Source organism: Aquila chrysaetos, chromosome 16 (assembly GCF_900496995.4).
Source record: "Aquila chrysaetos chrysaetos chromosome 16, bAquChr1.4, whole genome shotgun sequence".
NCBI lineage: Eukaryota > Metazoa > Chordata > Aves > Accipitriformes > Accipitridae > Aquila > Aquila chrysaetos.
This window is the reverse complement of record NC_044019.1, coordinates 1,505,697-1,524,938: the sequence shown is the minus strand read 5'-3', so window position 1 is coordinate 1,524,938 and position 19,242 is coordinate 1,505,697. Positions and strand designations below refer to the sequence as shown.

The 19,242-nt window shown below is 41.9% G+C and overlaps 1 protein-coding gene and 1 long non-coding RNA gene across 3 annotated transcripts in view; one reads left to right on the top strand and one right to left on the bottom strand.

Moving 5' to 3' along the window:
- Positions 1–1,734: 1,734 nt before the first annotated feature.
- LOC121233851 lies at positions 1,735–2,760 on the bottom strand. The gene is made up of 2 exons (XR_005934123.1): positions 2,589–2,760; positions 1,735–2,274 (listed from the first exon to the last, which is right to left on the bottom strand). It is a non-coding gene; the product is annotated as an uncharacterized LOC121233851 (long non-coding RNA).
- Positions 2,761–3,009: 249 nt separating this feature from the next.
- AGO3 (argonaute RISC catalytic component 3) overlaps positions 3,010–19,242 on the top strand; it is a 42,815-nt gene continuing 26,582 nt past the window's right edge. Inside the window, exons 1-6 of one of the 2 annotated variants that reach the window (XM_041129071.1) lie at positions 3,010–3,206; positions 3,608–3,763; positions 12,294–12,465; positions 16,282–16,402; positions 16,937–17,145; positions 18,359–18,495. In XM_041129071.1, the coding sequence (XP_040985005.1) occupies positions 3,661–3,763; positions 12,294–12,465; positions 16,282–16,402; positions 16,937–17,145; positions 18,359–18,495 (742 nt within the window). In that variant the 5' untranslated portion in view covers positions 3,010–3,206; positions 3,608–3,660. The remainder of the gene's footprint in view (positions 3,207–3,607; positions 3,764–12,293; positions 12,466–16,281; positions 16,403–16,936; positions 17,146–18,358; positions 18,496–19,242) is intronic. The other variant, XM_030038628.2, reaches the window with a different exon arrangement.

The window sequence follows — 19,242 nt, the reverse complement described above, 5'->3', positions numbered from 1 at the left end:
TGCGTGGGGAAGGTACATGCAGTCCTGGCCGTTCACTCGAGAAAGGCTTGGGGACAAACAGTGAAATGCTGACTGTAGCTGAATTGCATCAGATACTGTGGAGGATCCAAAACCCCTCACTTTCCAGATTTCAATTTAATGAGAGAAACACTTAAACAAACAAGTATGTGCTTAAAACTTCTTGGAATATGGTAGCCAATTCCACTTTTTATTAAAATGTCATCTGTTTGAGAACTGACTTAATTTGAGCTCCTTGGGTTATTAGATAGCACAAGTGTACATCAAAATATGCTGCTTCTCCAGCTATGTTGTGTGCTTTGGGGGCTAAAAAGGCCGGTGGCTCCAAGATGCTTTTAAGGATAGATTTTGGACTCCTTTTGGATTGGGGTTAAAGTTGATCCTCTGGGTTTTGGTACTGCATCATGTTTTACATTTCCCAGCTTTGGAATTCCTTGCAAACGTCATAGTCCTCTCCAATGCCAACAGCTCATGTTGTGTCTTAGGGTCCAAAACCGGAGGTTGTTTGCCATCCTCTGAATTCTTTGGTTCTGCTTGTGCTTTACTTTGCAAAGGTGTATTGACATACCTTTAGACGATGAATTATTTAGCAGTTGAGCTGTAACTGGGTTTTTGAATAATGCTAAGCAATTTTAAGGAAGTGCTTGGTAATGGCATACACGTACTTGCTAGCTAATTTACTTGAACTGTAGCACGCAGAATGTATTGTACCAAACTGAGCACCTGTACAGATTCTGCAGCACGCAGAATGTATTGTACCAAACTGAGCACCTGTACAGATTCTGCACACATCCTCCTGCTGGTTTTAAGATTACATCACCTTTTTTAAAATTAATCCTGCTACATAACAGAAATCTTCTTCTGCAGTTTCAAGGGGGCTGTTTTTGTGAGAGAGGTGTAACAGAAAATTGTGCCTTGTGCAGCTGGGTCTGAAGTCCTGGAAAACAGGTCGGACTCCTTGGTTTCAAATGTTAGATTGGCATTTGAGCCCTGGCCCTTGGTTCTGATTACAGTGGCCTGCCTAAGCTGCAGAACCAGAAGTGCTTGCACGCCTCTAAGGTATGTGCATTTTGCAGAGATGTCTCGGTCCGCCATATCTGCTTGATCTTGGTGATCACATTTCCCCTTCCCTCTCAGGATTTCAGTTAAGGAAATATTCTAGTAGTTTATTTTTAATTTGCATGGTTTTAGAATCCTTACTGTATAGCTTACCTGATAACTAAATTTACACTTGTAAAGATTAATTTAGCTGGCAGTCTCCAGGATGGTCATTCCTAATGATGATTCTGACATCTGGATTATGAATCTCAAACTCCTCTTCTGCTGGCCCAAAGTTCCAGGTCTTCAGTACCTGCCCAGCGGTTTATCTGGGGGAGTGCCCTTCTCATCACTAGGAGAGGTGACATTATTTCTTCATAACGAGTAGCAGGTTCAGACCTGCTTGGACAAGTCTCAATGTACTGTTCTTACCAAAAAATGATCTTTTGGGGGCAGAGGAAATAGAGATAAGGGTTCCACTGCCTGACCTAGTGCTGAGCCGAGCCTGGTACATCTGAATCGCTTCCCCATGTGCACACAATTGTTTTGCTCGTTTCACCCTCTGGTTGTTTGGTGGCAGTTTGTGTACCAAATCTCTAACAAAGTGGTACTAAACGTTGTTAAAAACACTGCCAAAAACTGAGAAAAGGGCAGACAAATGCTCTGAATTTATGCTGATGTAGAGAATCATAGTCTTTATTCTTCTCATCAGCCCTAGTTACTTATCTGCAAATTGGAAAAATAAACACGAGCCTGATGTCAGTCCTTTGGTTGTAACGGGAATGTTGAAGGATAATGTGCATTTAGTTATCAGGTTTTTTAATCAGTTGAGTGTACACTTGTCAGATGTCTTTACATCTCGCTCCCCGAGAAGGCCGTTTTAAAGCCTTGCGGGAGGAAGGCGGCGTATTCACACGCGCGCCCTCGTCACCTGCAGCAGCGTTTAGTCTTTTAGCCTTGCCTACAGTTGCCTCGCTCTGTGCTTCGCCCTCCTGCCGGCCCCGTCTGCAGCTCTCCCCTCCGTGTTCCCGCAGTGCCCTTTCGCGGGGTCCCCTCCAGTCAGTCACCTCAGCGCCGCAGCCACAGACGATACGTGCCGCGCGTTACCAGATGTTTCGGCGCAGAGGACGAAGCCCGCGTGTTCCGCCAGCGTTCCTGGCAGCGCGCGCGGAACGTGCCGGCAGCTGCCAGAGCTCCCGTCCAGCGCGTCGCTGCGTCCTGTAAAGCGGGAAATAAATAACTGGCGAGAGCGCTACGTTCCTGAGCGTGACTAAGGCCGAGGCGCTGGTTTTTTTCTGGTAGGTTTGGCGAGGATTAAAAAAAAAGGGGGCGATGTAATTTATTCGGGACTGGGCTACAACTGCGAGAAGCCACCGTACGCTACCAGCGCTGCGGCCCGCGTTCGGCGGGCTGCAAGGAAGAGGAGGAGGACGGCGGAGAGGAGGAAGGCCGCCGTAACGGTAGTCGAAAATCCTCCTCCCTCAGGCCGCGGGGAAGAGCCCCGGCCCTCCGCTTTCGCGTTCGGCCATCACCGGCGAAGGCGGCGGGTGCGGGCTCCTGGGCCCGGGGCGCGGTCAGCCCCCGTTACCTCCCGCTCGGACCCGCTCTCCGCGGGCGACCGCCGGTGACTGACGGACTCGCCCCGCTCCGTGTCGGAGCGGTTGCGCCGGTTCCCGCCTTCGCCGCCGCGGCACCGGCCCCTTCCGGCCCCGCCTCCTTCCCGGAAGCACCGCCTTCGCCCTCCCCGGAAAAAGTGCGGGCTAGTCCGGCGTGCGGGGGCGGGACTTCCGGCGGTTGGGGCGGGCGGGCGGGCGGGCGCGCGCGGCGGTGGCGGCGGCGGCGGCGGGGCAGAGCGGCAGCGCGAGCCGGGGCTGCGGGCGGCCACGCAACTTCCGCCCGGGGGGGTTGGGTTGGGGGGGGGGAAGAAGGGGGGAATCCCTCCGGTCGCCGCCGCCGCCGCCGCCTGAAGGGAGCGGAGCGGAGCTCCGGGCGGCCGTAGGCGAAGCGCCGGGCCGCGGCCTGCGGGGAGCGGGGCGGGCCGCCGCCCAGCGTTTTAGCCCCGAGCCGGCCGCCGGGCCCGGTTGTAAGCGGCGGATCCCGCAGCCCTCGGCGGCTGCGCCCAGCTCCATGAATGGAAATCGGCAGCGCAGGTAAGGGCGGGCGGACCGGCGGGGCTGGGCCGGGCCGCGGGGCCGGGGGGGGGGGGGGGGCCGACACACCGGGCGCCGTCCCTGCCCCGAGCCCCCCGCCCGCCGCTGGGCCGGAGCGGGGCTTCACCGCGCCTTTCGCTTCACCCCCGTCCGCCGCCTCCCGGTTGCCGGCGGAGCGGCGTGTGCTGAAGGGCGGGAGCGGGCGGTGCGGGTTCTCCGGGGCGGGGGGTGGGTGAACCGGGAGTTGTGCCCCGCCGGCCGCCCGGGGGGAACCGCGGAAACCCTTGTGGTACCGCTCCGGTAAGCGGGGATAAGCCGGGCACCGCGTCCTGCTCTGTTGCCCCCTTTTCCTGTGCCGAAGATAGTAGGGAATTAATTTTTTTTTTGTATTTCATAACTAGCGTTTCCCAGGCAGCGGCTGTAGGCCAGCTTGCATAATCTCGTAACTGCGGTGATGTCTTTGAGAGACCGCCTCGGAAAGCGAAGCTTTGCCTCCAGAGCAGGCGGTCACCGCCAAGCGCTCGCTTCAGCACCTTCTGCCTGGCCGAGACCAGACGGTCAGCCCTTGTGCGGCGACTCGCCGGGCCCCAGAATTTTAGGGCTAATTACGCGTGCCTTCGGGAGTGCTGCTGCACGGCGGCCAGCCCCAAATCTTCACGGTTTTGCCTTCAGCCACTTGGCCCTTTTTGCATGGGAAGCACGTGCTTAGTATTTATAAACTTTGTGCTTAAAATGTATTTTGAGAGCTGGAGAAGGAGCTTCTGCTCCAGTTTATCAAAAGAATTGATCCTCAAGTCTGACAGAAGCGTGGAAGGAGAGTTCAGATTTGGGCAGCGTTTAATCGTCAGTTCGTGACGTAGCTGGATGGCAAAGGGAATGTCAAAAGCTACTGGGAGTTCCATTTCTGTCACTAAAAGAGGTGCCACAGCAAGTGAAAATACGAGTATGAGGCTGAAGGTGTCAATGCAAAACATGCGTTTTCATCTCTGTGTGTGTAGATACCTTTGTAACTTACATGGAGATTTAAGTTAATGATGGGTTTGGCCAGGAAAACTTGCCACCTGAGCTGTTGTCCTTGCTTAATGAGGTATATGATGGAGTTGAAACTATTTTAGGAAGATGCTGGATTTTAGCAATCTGGTGGAATTCAGGCAGTATGCTCATAAACTGTGCGTGTTAAGTAAACTCTAATTATAACCTGGTACGATTCCAGTTGTCTCATGATAAGAGATAGATTTGCAAGAGTAGCCCATAAACCTCATAGTTTTTCTTTGATACGAGTTTACCTGTTGTTAGGCTACAATATGTTAGATTTTAGCAAAGCACGCTATTAGACGGTGCTCCTGATGGGCTCGGCCCGCTAAGCGCTGTGTTCAGCGTGATGGATATTTATTTCCACGTCCACTGTGGAAGCGTTAAGTGCGATGTTGACATTCCGTGTTTCGGGGAACCTTCTGGCTGTCAGACATCAGTATTGGTACAGGAGGACACAAACCATCCTTGGCACAGCAAATAAGGGTTCAAGTTCTGTCATAAAAGGGAGAATGACTTTGAGATGTGCTTCCTTATCTGTGTGTGAAGGGAAAATACGGGATAGAGTGAGCAGAGTGGGGAAACAAAGATAGGGTTGTGAGTATACCTGGAGTAAAGCATGGAAGTGTGTGCCAGGATGTTTTAGGTGAAGCAGTGCTGTAGATGTCTTCCTATTTGTGCGCTAGGCTTAGCCCATGGAATCGGGAAAGTATGCCTCATCTAGTCCGCATAATGTGAACACAGTTTAAAGTAGGAGAAGGATGTGAAGCTGGCTGTTCAGGGTGCAGGTTATGGTGAAATCAAGTAAACTAGGGAATAGCAGTGAAATACTCGCTGTAAAAAAAAAAAAAAAAAAAAAAGGTGAAGCGAAGTAAAAGCAGCTCTCAGTAACAGATAAAATTCAGTGTCATGCATCACGCTTCCACCAGGAGAGTGTTAAGTAAACTTCCAAAAGGCAGGTATATTAAAACAGTGCTACTGTGGAACTGAGGATGCTCTGTGGTATAATCGAGTCAAATCAGAGTGCCATGTATGTCTTCATTTACATTTCATAAATTGTTCCTTCAAAGTTCACAGGTTTTTGTGTTAAAAGTGTCAAATTGTTTTTTTTTTTTACTCTAGTATGGTATGTTTTTAATGGAGCAGTACAGACATCTTTAATCTTCTGTTTGCTTTTCTATACAAACTTTGGGCAGATAAAATGCTGAGAATTTGCTTTCTCTGTGTTAAGAGTAGTGATTTGGGAGGACCATTAAAAGTTACATTTTGGTGGGTGGGGTAGAGGAGGGAAGGGGAATGAATCATAAGTGCCTTCAAAAGTTATTCTATTCCAGAACACGTGTGATGTGAGATACAATGGAAGTTTTCCTCTGGAGTTGCAGTGGAAGCTGTTTGACTCACAGTACAAACTTCACAAATTGTTTCGTCCTTGTAGCTTTACTTCCTTAGTGGTAAAGGTGTCGGGATACTTCTTGAGCTAATTTCCAGTAGAAATTGAAAGAAATGGCAGAAATATACATGGCTTATATGCCTTTCGACACATCTGGTATGTGTTTAAACAAGACTGATCAACCGCTATCTCCCACTGTATCTAACTCCAGCCGATTCCTACAGCAGAGAGCTGAGAGTCAGCCTGCAACTGATGTTTTGCAATCTTACTGGATAATGTGAAAATTCAGCTGATAGTCCTAAGAGTTGTATTGAATTTGGAGTGAGAAGTAGCAGCAAGCAGGGTAGCTTGCCAAGTGATGGGAGACAGCTTGATAACTGAAGTAATTTTTCCTCTCTCATTAGACTAGACTGTATAACCAACCTGTCATGCAAAGCATTTACCTCTTAATTGAAGAAAAGTTTATAGCTGGATGCAAGTCAGTTTTGTTCTTAATGTTCTTCAGTCATAGTGTCTCATTTCTTTGTGCTCTAATGCATTTTTCTGAAAACGATGGAATTTGTCATGAATTTATTGCTTCTTTTATTTTTGTTCACATGCAAAACTTGTTAGCATTTAAAGTAAATTTTAGTATTCTGTTTAAAGAACTTTTGTTTAGTAACTGTTAAAACTGTGTTTTATTCTGTAAGGGGCTTTCTGGAAGTGTGGTTCTAAATTCAGTAATATGACCATGTGTCTCAGATCTTGGTGTTCTGCTCTTACTTTCCAGGCAGTAAACTGGAAAAGGGGGAACTGCTTGCATCTTAAATTTGAAACATAAATGGCAGGTAGATGTTTCGCTCTCCATAACAGTGGTTCAAAGTTAGTGAGTATGGGGAAGGAATTATGTAGTTTTCAAAACAGTAAATAGGAAACCAGGAAAATAAAAATGAGTGCGTTAAGAATTGCACATTTTCTTATGAAGTGGGGGGTTTAGCATAACTGCAAGTACATGTTGGTAGAGGTTTCTTTTGGTGGCAAAATGTGGTGTATCTACACACAACAATAAAGACTGTGTCAGTTTACTTTCCTGATTTCAGTCTGTGGAAATAGCTTCAAGGGAAAAGTAGTGCTGTGTTTGTGTGGCTTGTCATGTTCTCTTCTCCTAGAGTAGTTAGGTATTAACTTTACAATGTGGATATAAGCTGCTTTTTTGAGCTTAAAGTTCTTTATGATAAGATTTTTTTTTTTAATGGTTCGGAAGCATTTATTGTAAATGCTTCCAAAACACTTTGCGGTTTTTCCTGTAACGTCGTTAGGATAGAACAAGTTAGCGCACTAGTATTTACTTGTGCAGTTGGCTGTCACTGAGTATGGCATCCAAATGTTGGCTTTTGATGAGTTTTAACATGACTTATTATCTGAAACCTTAAAAAAAAAAAGCCTAAATTGCAAGTAGGAATGTTTAGAAAACGTGGATTGCATTACTCATAAATAATGTAATGCCACCCAGCGAGGCTGCAGCTACAGAAATAAGGCAATTCATGATTTCTGGCATAAGTAAGGAGCTCGATTATTGAAACCAACATTTAAATATAATCTTCCCTATCTATTTTTTTTTAATCTACAATTAACTTACTTTCTGGTAGTGATAGGATCTTCTTTAAGCTCCACAGGCTGGGCCTCTGCATCCAAGCAGAAGCCAGGGGCCCTCTGAAAGGGAATCTTTTTTTTTTTTTTTTTTTTTTTCTCCCCTCCATCCTCTCCCCCCCCTCCATGGAGAGCTTTTTCCCGTGTGCAGACTCCAGCCTGAGAATAGGATCTGTTAGACAAATCTGCCTTGTGTTACTGAGCTAGAGTTTAAATAATATTTTACCTCTTAAGTCCTCTATCATGTGTTTAAGGCTGTTCAGTCACCCATTCAATTAGAGATTTAGAACTGTTTTATAAACAAAAGTAAATCTATTAAGTAATCATCTGTTAATATTTTTTGGTTTTATAACGCTGAAGCCACAGTAGGAAAGAGGATAATTTTTTGCTGGAAGCTTGGTACTGATATGCCTTTCGGTAAAGAAAGGATCATGTAAGGAGATCTGTATTTTCTATTAGCGTCTTGCTAGAAATCAGTATTTTGCTTCATGCTGTAAAACTCTCTTGTATGCCAAAAGCTTCAGTTTTCCGTAAAATGGTTCGTTGAAAGTATTTGCAGGTTTCTGTGTTTCTGCTCTGTCTGTTCAGGCTTTATTCTGATTAGGGCTTCGTTTGGTTGCTAGGTAGATTCAAGCCTGTGCTTTGGATGCACGCCAGATGTGTTCTATATTGCTGGCTGTATTGCCATAGAAATCGCAGTCAATTTTTGTTGTGTTTAATCTTTATTATAACATCTATAATCCCACAGAAGAAAAGGTTCTGATTCAGAGCTCATTTAAACCATTTGAGGGACTTCCATATTTGTCTGGAATATGATCTGACTTTAACAGGAATTTTCAAATTGTGGATCTGAATACTGACAACTGCAAACTTTCACTATTTTCAAGTTCTGTTGGAGTAAATGGTTCTGTTGGCAGAGGTGCCACATAATCGCACTTGAAATTAATTTCATTGTCCCCGTATTTTCAATGTTACTCCAACCTTTAAGTCTTTGAAAAAGTAGTACTGGCATGAGCTTTTCACAAATATTTTTTTGTTTGTTTGTTTTGAAATATTAGTTTCCTCATTAAGCCCTCTAAAAGTGACAGTTCCTTTTTTCATCTTTTTTGGGGGTTTGTTGAAATATTAGCTTGAATATGAGCAAAGCTATTCAAAGTATTTTCCATCCCATCAGCGAGCTACATGGTTATGGGACGTAGGTTATTTGACATGTTACCCCGCCTAGTGCATCAGGCGCCGATAACCTGTGCACTTTGGGCTGGAACAGCAATGTCCTATATACACCCGTGGGAAATACCGGTGTAAATCCCCTGTGAAATGCAACGGGGATTCGAGATGCCGACTTCTAAATGTGGCAGTGGTGGTAGGGAGCAAACCATGGTCTTTGTGCGCTGTTGTATACAGCACACCATCAGGCACCGTTGGTAAATGGAGTAGATGGAACTTTCCTGGTTTAGTATTTGTCTGTTTTGCGGATATATTGTAAGGGCTTTTGCTCCTACTTGTTTATTGAACGTTCAGTTGTGAGAAAAGTCTTCCAACATTGCTGAAGGGTGGTCCTGAATAATGACTTCAGCAAATGCTATGAACGGTAATTTATAAATTGATACACCTTTAGGTCCCGAAGAGATTCTTTTTTTTCTGCCTTGTGTTATTACTGATTTAAATGCTTAGTTAAATATTTTCTCTGCAGGTTTTTCCTGTATGGCTTCTAATGAGTAACTGTACATGCAGAAGGTTCGAGTTATTTAGTGGTGGATCTTCTATCTTCTTGAAACGTACTCCCTTGCTGTATAAAAGCCTTCCAAGAATCCGTCTGAAGCGTCAGTTTTAGTTCCTATCTGTGTATTCATTATTCTGTGTTATAAATCAGTTGACTGTCCATGTTGGGGACCTTCCTTATCTGGTTTTATGAACCGAGTACTATTCTGGCATGCTAAACAGACTTGGTTGACGTGCATGTGTACATACCTGATGCTCTAATGGCAGAGTCATAATAGTTTCTTAAACACAAAGAAGTTTCTCCTCTAAAACTTGTGGGCAGCTGAACAGTGCAGAGCTGCTCTTCCGGAGGCACCGGGAGACTGCGTGTTCCTCCATCTGCTGCGGAGCCGGGCTGTGCTGCAGTTAACGCTTTCACAAAGATTTTTGGAACTTTAACGACTTTGTTTTTGCAATGGTTAAATAACATGAAGGCATCGGTCTGCCAATCATAGTAATTCTGTGCTATTTAGAATAATACTACTTCTGGTATTTTTGGTTCGTGTGTTTATTTCCATTAGCTTGACACAGGACTTAGGCATGAGGTTGAGTGAGTCATTGATACGATACGGGAGCAGTAGCTGTCCTCAGAGAGCGTCGTTTGTTATTTATGTTTTATTGGGTTTTGAGTCACAGGTTTGAAGCCAGTGACGCAGACTTTCACAACATGCAATCTGGCAATTTAGTGTATTTTGAAAGGAGGATATTCTGAGTGGGTGCTAGTGTATTTGGACAGTGATAGCAGAATTGAATTACAACATACTCATGCTTTTAAGTTAACCTGTCCAAGGGAGCGTGTGTATTGCACCCAAATGATAGCAAAATCAGCTGAATTTTAAAAAAAAAAAAAAATTGTTCCTGAATAGTGTGTAGACCTGCACTTCTCACTCATTTATTGGTCACTTAGTTCATGTTTGCCAAAATCTGGGTTCTAACTTCCTCCAGGGTGAGCTGTTTCCTGAGGAGCCACGTGTGGTACAGCTGAACAAGTCAGGCTAAAGAAAGCCTTTGTCTAACAACTGGTATTTTCTTGTTTTGTTCACCACTGTTTTTCAAGGAGCAGTGTTTGGAAGCCTGCTTGCATACTTGGCTTTGGGTAGAGCGTTTCTTTCATGACCCAGGATTTTGAAGTGCACCCTGTCTCATATTAGTAACTGAATATCATTTCTCTGTTTCAGGTTTTTGCCCCTGTGCAGTTGATCACTAGGATTCTGTTAAGCTGTGCAAAGGGGTAAACAACAGGATAGCATTCCCGTAAAGGGGTTTATTTATCTCTTCTCCAGCACTCTCCAGTAGTTGAGTGCTCAGTTAAAAAGTTCAACTTAGTGCAACTTCCAGAGGAGATGGTGACAAAGATTTCAGCCATACTGTATTTCCCTGTTCCATGCGCTTCTTCACCTAACCTTCATGAAGATTGTCTTCATGCTGCCTGTTGCTTCTGTGCTTGCAGATTTTAGCAACTGTTTTCACATTTTATGTGATTTTAACAAATGGGGTGGGGGGAGACAGGGCAGACTAGACTATAGCAACCTTTTTAACGTTACCTTTATTTCAGCAGTTTTGTTGGCGTTTCCTACAGATATGAACTAAATATAAACTATGGCGTGTATGTCTTCATAATGTTAAAATAAGCTATTGAGTCATTTATGCCACTCAAATGTTTAGTAGTAACTTTTTGCATATGCTTATATTCTGAAAATATATCTGGAGTAAATTGTAGAGCTGCTTTTACTTGTGTGACAGTATTAAAATGAAGAAAAATTTTAAGAGAACAGATGCTTGGAACAAGTTTTGCATAAGCATAGTCTGTGAGGGTGTTTTAAATGATGCTTCTTGTTTTATGTTTTTGTTTTATCTCATGGCTTGAAGCCAAGCCCACTCAGAATTTTTTGGTAGGTTTCTGGGTAGAGCCAGACAAATATTACGGTGGAACTTAAGCTTTGATGTTCACCTATTCTCAGTACAAGGTTGCCTTCAAGATAATGAGATTTTTTTTCCGGGAATGGTGGAGATTAATCAAAAGGCAAATAAGACATTTTTACCAGCACTTGACATTTTAACTCTTCTATGAAAATGAGTGGGCTGGAATTGCTATCTGCGTCACTGAGTAGGAGTAGAGGGGAGAACTTTAACTTAATCGAATGCTCTGTAAATCATGGCATTTTTACGATGAGTAATTTTTTAAAACTCAGGCTACAAAGCATTTTGGTTTTGTTGTTTCTTGACTGGAAAGAGATTTTTTTAAAGTGGAAATACCAGTAGAAATTCTTGAAAGTGGACTGTGTTTACTACTGTGTTTGGTTTTGTAAGGCATGAGTAACCCAGATCTTGAGCTGAGGATTCTCATCTAAATTATGCAAAGTAAGTTAAATCAAATCAATAACCAGATGAGAATGTAACATATCTTACTAGACAGGCGTTTTTAGCTGACTTTCAAAATACCCATCTCTTACTGCAGATTTTGATGGTTTCTCTGAGCAGCTGCAGGTATTCTTCTCTGATGTATAAATAATCAAGAGTTTTACAATCCTGTGTCTTAATCTTAGTCTTTCCTCTTCTGGCCAATTGCTTTATCGGTGCAGTTAGACAGGAGGTAATGATTTTACTATTCATCCATTTTCAGCCAGCAAAGTTCAAGAATAATCTGTCTTCCAAGACTAAGCTAATAATGGCAATGAAATTAAGAGCTTATCACAAACAACATACATCAGTCCAGAACTGCTCCCATATTTTTGTATTCTGCGGCAACTTTGTTATTGCTAGGGTGTTCAGAAAAGACTTGTAAAACTTTTTTGTGTTTTAATGGCGGTCAAGCGTTCTGCAATAGTAAAGTGTTATGAAGAAAAGCACACTTTTTTTTGTTTGTTTCGGAAATCTGATTTTATTCATGCTAATCACAGAAGCTGAAACTCATCAGTAAAACAGTCTAGCTGTGGGTGGAGGCTCATGGAGGAAAAATGGGCAAGTGTTCATTTGGAACTTAATAGGTTAGCACGCTGTTTGATGTGTACTGTTTGATACAGCGAATCTTCCCTTCTTCCAGTGTGCTGGCTCTGGTGCCTGCCTGGTCACCCTTGAGTTGGTTTGGGGAATTGCCTAAGACTGAAAAAGGGGAGTACGTTAGTAAGTCTCAATGAGAGACAAGTATGTGTACCTGCAAATGCAAGGAGCCTTACGTATTTTTAAATTGCTGAAATGTAAGCAAGAAGTACCTTTGCAACACAGCTTGTCTGTTGTGCTTATTTTCTAATCTGTGGTATTATTTTCTTTTGCAGGACCCGTCGGGGCACAGCCCCTACTCATGGTGCCCAGACGTCCTGGCTATGGCACCATGGGCAAACCCATTAAACTGCTGGCCAACTGCTTCCAAGTTGAAATCCCAAAGATTGATGTCTACCTCTATGAGGTGGATATCAAACCAGATAAGTGTCCTCGAAGGGTGAACAGGTAAGAAGGTGAAATTTGTGTGTAAGTTATACTGATACTGGAATTTTTAAGCAACAGAGAGACCTACTGAAGTAAATATAGTCTGAGCATTATGCTATGGAGTCCTGTGTGCCAGTTCTCACAAACATCTGCGAGACAGGTACAGAGCCTTTTCCAGGTTCTCTTCAGTTTGGCTGTGGCCAAATGCTATGAAGTGGGCCAGCCATTAGTGGTTACAGTAATTTGTGAGCTGTTTGGCAGCAACCCCCATTCTTCAGGGTAGCATAAATATGGTATAGCTGTAAGCAATTACCTGTTTTGGTTGCAATACTGGCAATAGGTACAGGAGGAGACAGCCTTCAGCTGAAAAGCTTCCATTAGGAGCAGTGGTACAAAAGCACTGCAAACAAACTAGTTTTCCCCTTGTTAATTGGTATTTCATGCAATCAGCTTAGTATATTTGAAATGGTCAGACTTGGTTTGAGCTTTACCTGTGTCCTTTTTCTGTTGTTACAGCATTTTGTATAGCACATTGTATCTCATCTTATTTTCATGTCTGCTATGTAGTAGGGTCAGTTAAATCCCTTACTAGGCTACTTTATTTCTAGATTGCTGGTTAAATGGAGAGAATATTTTCATATTCTGTGTCCCTGTTTATTTAGTGATCCAACAAACTGTACGTATTGAGTGCAGGATTCTTCAGCCTTAACAGATTGCTAGTACAGCTTTTTATATATGGTCTTTGTGTATTTCGTCCTAAACCTCATAAATTTGGTAGCCAGAGAAGCCGCCTCAGCAAGAGTAGTCAATTGAAAACCTGACATTAGAGCTAGAATCATTTTTGCTTTTTAAAGATTACAACATTTATTATTTCCTGTATTTCTTCTCTGCATCTAATAATTTTTTTAGGAGGAGTTACTTGTTAGTTTGTTGTGAAATGTGTTTCAGTTACAAGTTCAGGGTAGCTGAAAAGCAGTTTTTTCCTCTTTCATCTGCAACTCTTTTTTTTTACATTTTAACAGTAGCATATTGCTAGGGCCTGATTCTGGCTGGTGATTTTTTTCCCCCTGCTAGTTGCGTGCTGCAGTTATGAAGGCTATATAAATACCTATGTTAAGTATTAATTAAAAGGAAACTAATAAATTGCTAAAATTGGGATATAATAGTTGTGTGAATTAATATTTAATATAATCTTACTGTTATGAAAGGTTAATTTACCACTGTATTGTTAAATGAAGAATGTTTGTGAAGCTATGCTCATAGGGGTACAAGGAAAATATAACCTGCTGTAAACTGACTTACTGTTTTGTATGTCTGGTTCTTTTTGAGTGTGATCTTGTCATGAAGATAAATGTCACTTCACTTAAAATCTGTTGACCACAAACACTTTTTTTTGTCTGTTGTATGGCAATGCTTGATTAAAATAGACTAAGGGAGACAAAGCTGTAAGAGCTCTGGTTGCTCCAGCAATTGCAGTTTGTGATTCTGTGTAGTTAGTTGTTTCCATAACAGTGGGAGAAACTACAGATGTTTGAAAATAGTGCATCTGAAGTAAGTTGTTTTAAAATAGCAACTCAATTATATTTAAAATTTAAAAGGGAAAAAAAAAAAATCCCTTTCATGGTCCTGTTTGTAGGGTAATTTGAAGCTTGCTTCCAAAACCAAAATTGATGTTTGTCACAGCTTGTTTTAGTTGGTTATGCTTTAGACAAATGCTGTGTCTTCTGAAGTTTTCAGTTCATGGGGAGAGAGGCAACAGCATTAGGTTTGAGTTTATAAGGTAACTCTGTGTGAAATGATCAATATTTTTGCTTACATAAATAATAATGATTTCCTGAAGAGCATGTTTGCAGCTGATACAACTTTTCATAACTTCTGCGAGTCTCAGATTGAGTATCTAACTTGTTGCTTTTGACTTTTGTTAGGTTGTGTGAGGGTTGGTTGTTTCCCAGAAGTGCTTTTTAGAGACTGGAGTTAATTTTAAGTGCTTTAAGAGCTTTCTCATTCATAAATTTAGTTGTTGTAGTATAGGTGTAGATCAGATGCACTTTGTCCAGAAGCTCATCAACTTTCTATTCTACCAGTAATGACACTGTCTTGCTTTTCCCTATGCGTGTTACCAACTGGTAGAAGCAGTTGTCTGGTTTTTGTCAAGGTAAACTAAGAAGACTAATTGAACACAGGCAGCAAACCTAATGAGTTGCTTTAATAGTCAAATATTTTCAAATGAAAGACTAAATTTGTTTTAAAATTTGACAGCAAATAGAGTATGTAAATTGTGGATCCTAATATAAGCTGTAGTTTGAAAGCTGAGGGTAAATCTTGCATGCATATTGGTTTTTTCAAAGTAGGGAACCGTGAAATTGGTTATTTAAAAATACTACTACTTTACCAACTTTCGCATGTGTAAAAATGTGGCAGGTGTTAGTTAAAAACTGCAAGAGCTTGTATAAATGAGCCAAATAAAAGAATATAGTAGCTGCTGAATAAATGACTTCGGATAGTGTGCTGTGGATTACGCAGAGAAGAATGGCTTTCATTAGTCTAAATTGAAATCAGTATACTGAAATACCTGCTTTGAAGAATTTGCCTTAGAAATATATTTTTCCCTTTCTTTTGCATGCTGTGACAGTTATTTCTAAGAAGTCAGTGGATTTACATAGACTCAGCTATTCTGAAATAGTTTGTGACTACCATCCTGTCTGCATGCTTGTATTTGGAATAAATAGAGGTTTTAGTTCTTGAATAGTTCCTGGCTTTTTTAAATTCACCTGCACCTTTATTAGCTTTTAACTGTAGGGAGGATTTAAAATCTAGAGTATCTTCTGTTTCCTTTTCACTTTCCTTTATAGCGATGTTCTTTACCACTGCTTCCGCTGTGTTGTAAACTGGAAAGCAGAAGGTAAATAACGCTTTGCTTTGAAGCGTGCCGTATGTGCGAGATGAATAGCAGAGCTACAGCTGAGAACTCTAGTATGGGAGGTTTGTTTTACAGAGCCTCTTGCTCTCTCCCTGCTGCTCCTACTCTTCATCGCTAGCTTTTATCCCTCTGCTTTTGTCACAGGTTATGTGACAACAAGCTGGCACTTCCGAAATCATTTCTTTTGCACACGTAGCCCTGTGCGTAGTGTTAGAAGGGAGTGGTGTACCAGTGCAGACTGGGGTTCTCGGATAAGATGGGCTCGTGCAGGAGCACGACTGAGTGCTAAGTAGATATTCTGAAATTGCTCAAGTGTATTGACGTGCTTTTAGCCAGTGAAAGAATTTGGGTTCTGAGTGTTTAGTAACATAAAGAACTGTGAAATGGAGAGTTTCTCTTCCCTTGCCCCAAATCCCAGCTGAGATGAAAGTACTGCTACTAATTTTGCTTGAAGAGGAAGTCAGTATTTATCGTCTTCTGAAGTACTTTAGGCTAGCGTTTCCTGGTCAGGCAACAGTATACTAGTAAGCTTCTGCTTTGCAAGAATGCTGCTTTGCATATGCTTAAGAAAAGCATTTAATTTCTGTAGAATAAGGGAGTTAATGTTGTGTCGAGTAAGATAGAGTTGTTGTGCTGTAACAAAGGTTATACAAAGGCCCCAGCTGTTTCTAGCACTTTCTGAAATTATTTCCAGTATTTGAGCATTTGTGTTGATTATGATTTCATTCTTTAGTGTTTATCTGTTATTTTAGTTGAAGTATGTGAAGCATCTTTTTGCAATAGCAGTGGGTGTTCTATAATTCACTTGAGTAATATGTTTGTTGAAACTACTTCAGCAAAACACAGGCGGTGTGGGAGCCAGTTCCAGTCTGATATTTCTTTGAAAACTTCTTCACTGTAAATATCAACTTTTCTAGGGAGGTGGTGGACTCAATGGTGCAGCATTTTAAAGTGACAATATTTGGGGACCGTAGACCAGTTTATGATGGGAAAAGAAGCCTCTATACAGCCAATCCGCTTCCTGTGGCCACTACTGGGGTAAGATAACTAGAAAAAAATGGTACTTGTAGCAGCTTTATAGGAAATAAAAAGAAACAAGCCCAACTTCTAATATTGCTGACTTCAGAAAAACTGAAAGTATCTTAAAGTATCTGTATTGAAATAGAGTCCTTCTAATGTATTTTCTGCAAATTCTGATGTATGTAAATATGCATGTACTAGTTGCATTCAGAACCTCCCCTACAATTTAGTAGCCTCTTTCTACAGCAAAATCTATTAAATGCTCAGTTTTACAGACTGTAATATGTTATCTTACAATGAAGTACTGTTAAAAAAATGAAACCACAGTTTCTCTGGAATGAAGAGTTTTCTGATTCAAGATAAAGTTACATGATCCTCTTCTGCTTGGTGAGGACCCAGTTCTCTTTATTTTGCGCATTTGATAATGTTCTTTTATCAAATGTGCTGTGTCCTAAATATCTGAGTTTTTGAGTCTCTGGCCCAGTTATGGGAAGGTGTGGAAACTCAGGGCTACCAGACTGGAGATTAAACAGCTGCTTTCCCCCCACACAGGTGGATTTGGATGTGACATTACCGGGAGAAGGTGGAAAAGATCGTCCCTTCAAAGTGTCAATAAAGTTTGTTTCTCGGGTGAGCTGGCACTTGCTGCATGAAGTTTTGACAGGAAGAACCTTGCCTGAGCCTCTGGAACTAGACAAACCTATCAGCACTAACCCTGTTCATGCTGTCGATGTGGTGCTACGACACCTACCCTCCATGAAGTAGGTTCACTGTCTTCCTGCAGTCTGTCTTTACCTGAAGTATCCCCACTGGGAGACCTTCATCCCTGTTTCTTCACAGGTGAAAAATAAAAATGATCATTCCCCTTATGCAGCACAGCTGGTTAGCTGAACTGGGGAGATTGAAGCTAATTATGTAGAAGTGTGTATTTCTGTAGACATTTAAACTCCAGAGCAGGTGATGTATTTGTTGGAAACAGGAGACACTCATAATAGGCATTAATTGAAATAACTGAGAGATTACAGTATGCTGTAGCACTGCTTTCATGTTTTCTGCTCAAGTTGAGCCAAGTATCATGCACCTGATGGCTGTGACTGTCTAAAAAGCACGAGTCTTTAATTCATTGATGTACCCATCAATGGTGCATGCTTCTCATGTTTTAAATACACAGTTGAGACTAGATACCTGTCCTAACAAAGTCTGTTATTCTTTATCTCAGAACCCTGAAACATTAGAGAAGGCCAAATTAATTTTGCTTTATTTGGTCAATGAAAGTTACTTTTAAAGTTTGATTGCTGGCTTTAGATGGTAGGATGGCTTTGCACAGGTGTTTTTCATTGGGTGTAGCCGACTCTTAAAAAAATGACTTGTGGTTTTATGGAAGCCAGTGTTCCTCATCTACCCCAAATCCTAAGGAAACATGAAAGATGTTAACCATTGTACTACTGCCTGTCCATTACAAATGTGAGGAGGTGTGGAAGTTCATGAGCAGCTGTTTTCTGCCTGAGAGAGAAACAGTAGTTTCTCTAGTACTTTATTTCCACCATAGTTATTACTTCTCTGAGTGTACATTGTATTCAAATATTCCCTAGTAAAACATGCAAAATGGTATTTGAGGTTCAGTCCAGTGTATACAATGCTGTTGTACAGAATCTGCTGTGATGGAGATTATACTTTCTTGAAGTGGAAGATCAGAAAGGGTAAGTTAACTTAGTTCTTGATTTGTTGTAAAAACTGAAAGTGGTTTTGTGTTGATAAAACTAGTAAAAGTTTTGTCTAAATTTAAAAACACTGCAATGGGAACAGAAGAGTGTGTTATTTAAACTTGATTCTAGGCACAGATTCCTCGTGCACAAAATTCCAAAAATAATAACGCTGTGTGTTGTAATCTTTATTATAGAATTTTTTATTTGGAAAGCAGTACTTTTTATTTGGAAAGCAATAGCATAAACGTGTGGTCATCTTTTTCACTAGGTATACCCCTGTGGGCCGCTCCTTTTTCTCAGCTCCGGAAGGCTATGATCACCCCTTGGGTGGGGGTAGGGAGGTCTGGTTTGGATTCCATCAGTCTGTTCGGCCTGCCATGTGGAAGATGATGCTCAATATTGATGGTAAGTTGGGATTCAGGGTTAAGAATAAAGATAATAATGAACATGCCTCTAAGAATAAAAATAACCTTGCCTTTTGGTCATTTTGGCTGAGTTTGTGGTACCATATTTCTGTGTGGTAATAACTTTTGGTGCCATCTGTGCAGGGGGATTTAGCAACCAGAAGCCATCTTCTACACTGATTTCTTAATTCATATTGTAGATAATAAAGAGTTAAAGAAGCTTGGGGTGTTTTGCTAGAATTTGTCAGAATAAGAAAACTTTCAAACTTTAATTGCGTTATACACTAGGGGTTTTCACCTGAAAAATACTTGTGTCTCATTGCTCAGTTTGAAGATTTAGTAGTTGTCTCTTGTAATATCCTTATGAAATGCAGCATTAACTGTGAAGTCTACCTACTGCAGAAGTTGTAATGATAATACTGGAGTGAGATTTTAATAATGAAGTGTATGTATGCATACGTTGGCTTCCTGTTCAGCCAGTTCAGACGAGACCTGTGTGGCAAAGGCTACCTAGAAATCCTAGTCTCTTTTTCTGGATTTGTCATCATGTCAGTGTTGGGGCAGAAATTTACCTGCCATATTAAAAAAACCCTGCTATATAGGAAGGACAAGTCTAGCGTAGCTTGTTTTCCTACTTAATTTCTGTATTGGTACATCCACAGTGATACAGGCAAATTGCTTAAGATATGTTTCCATGCAGCTGTCCACAGTAGGTGTTATTCAATACTTCCAAGAAAACTCTGTAAAA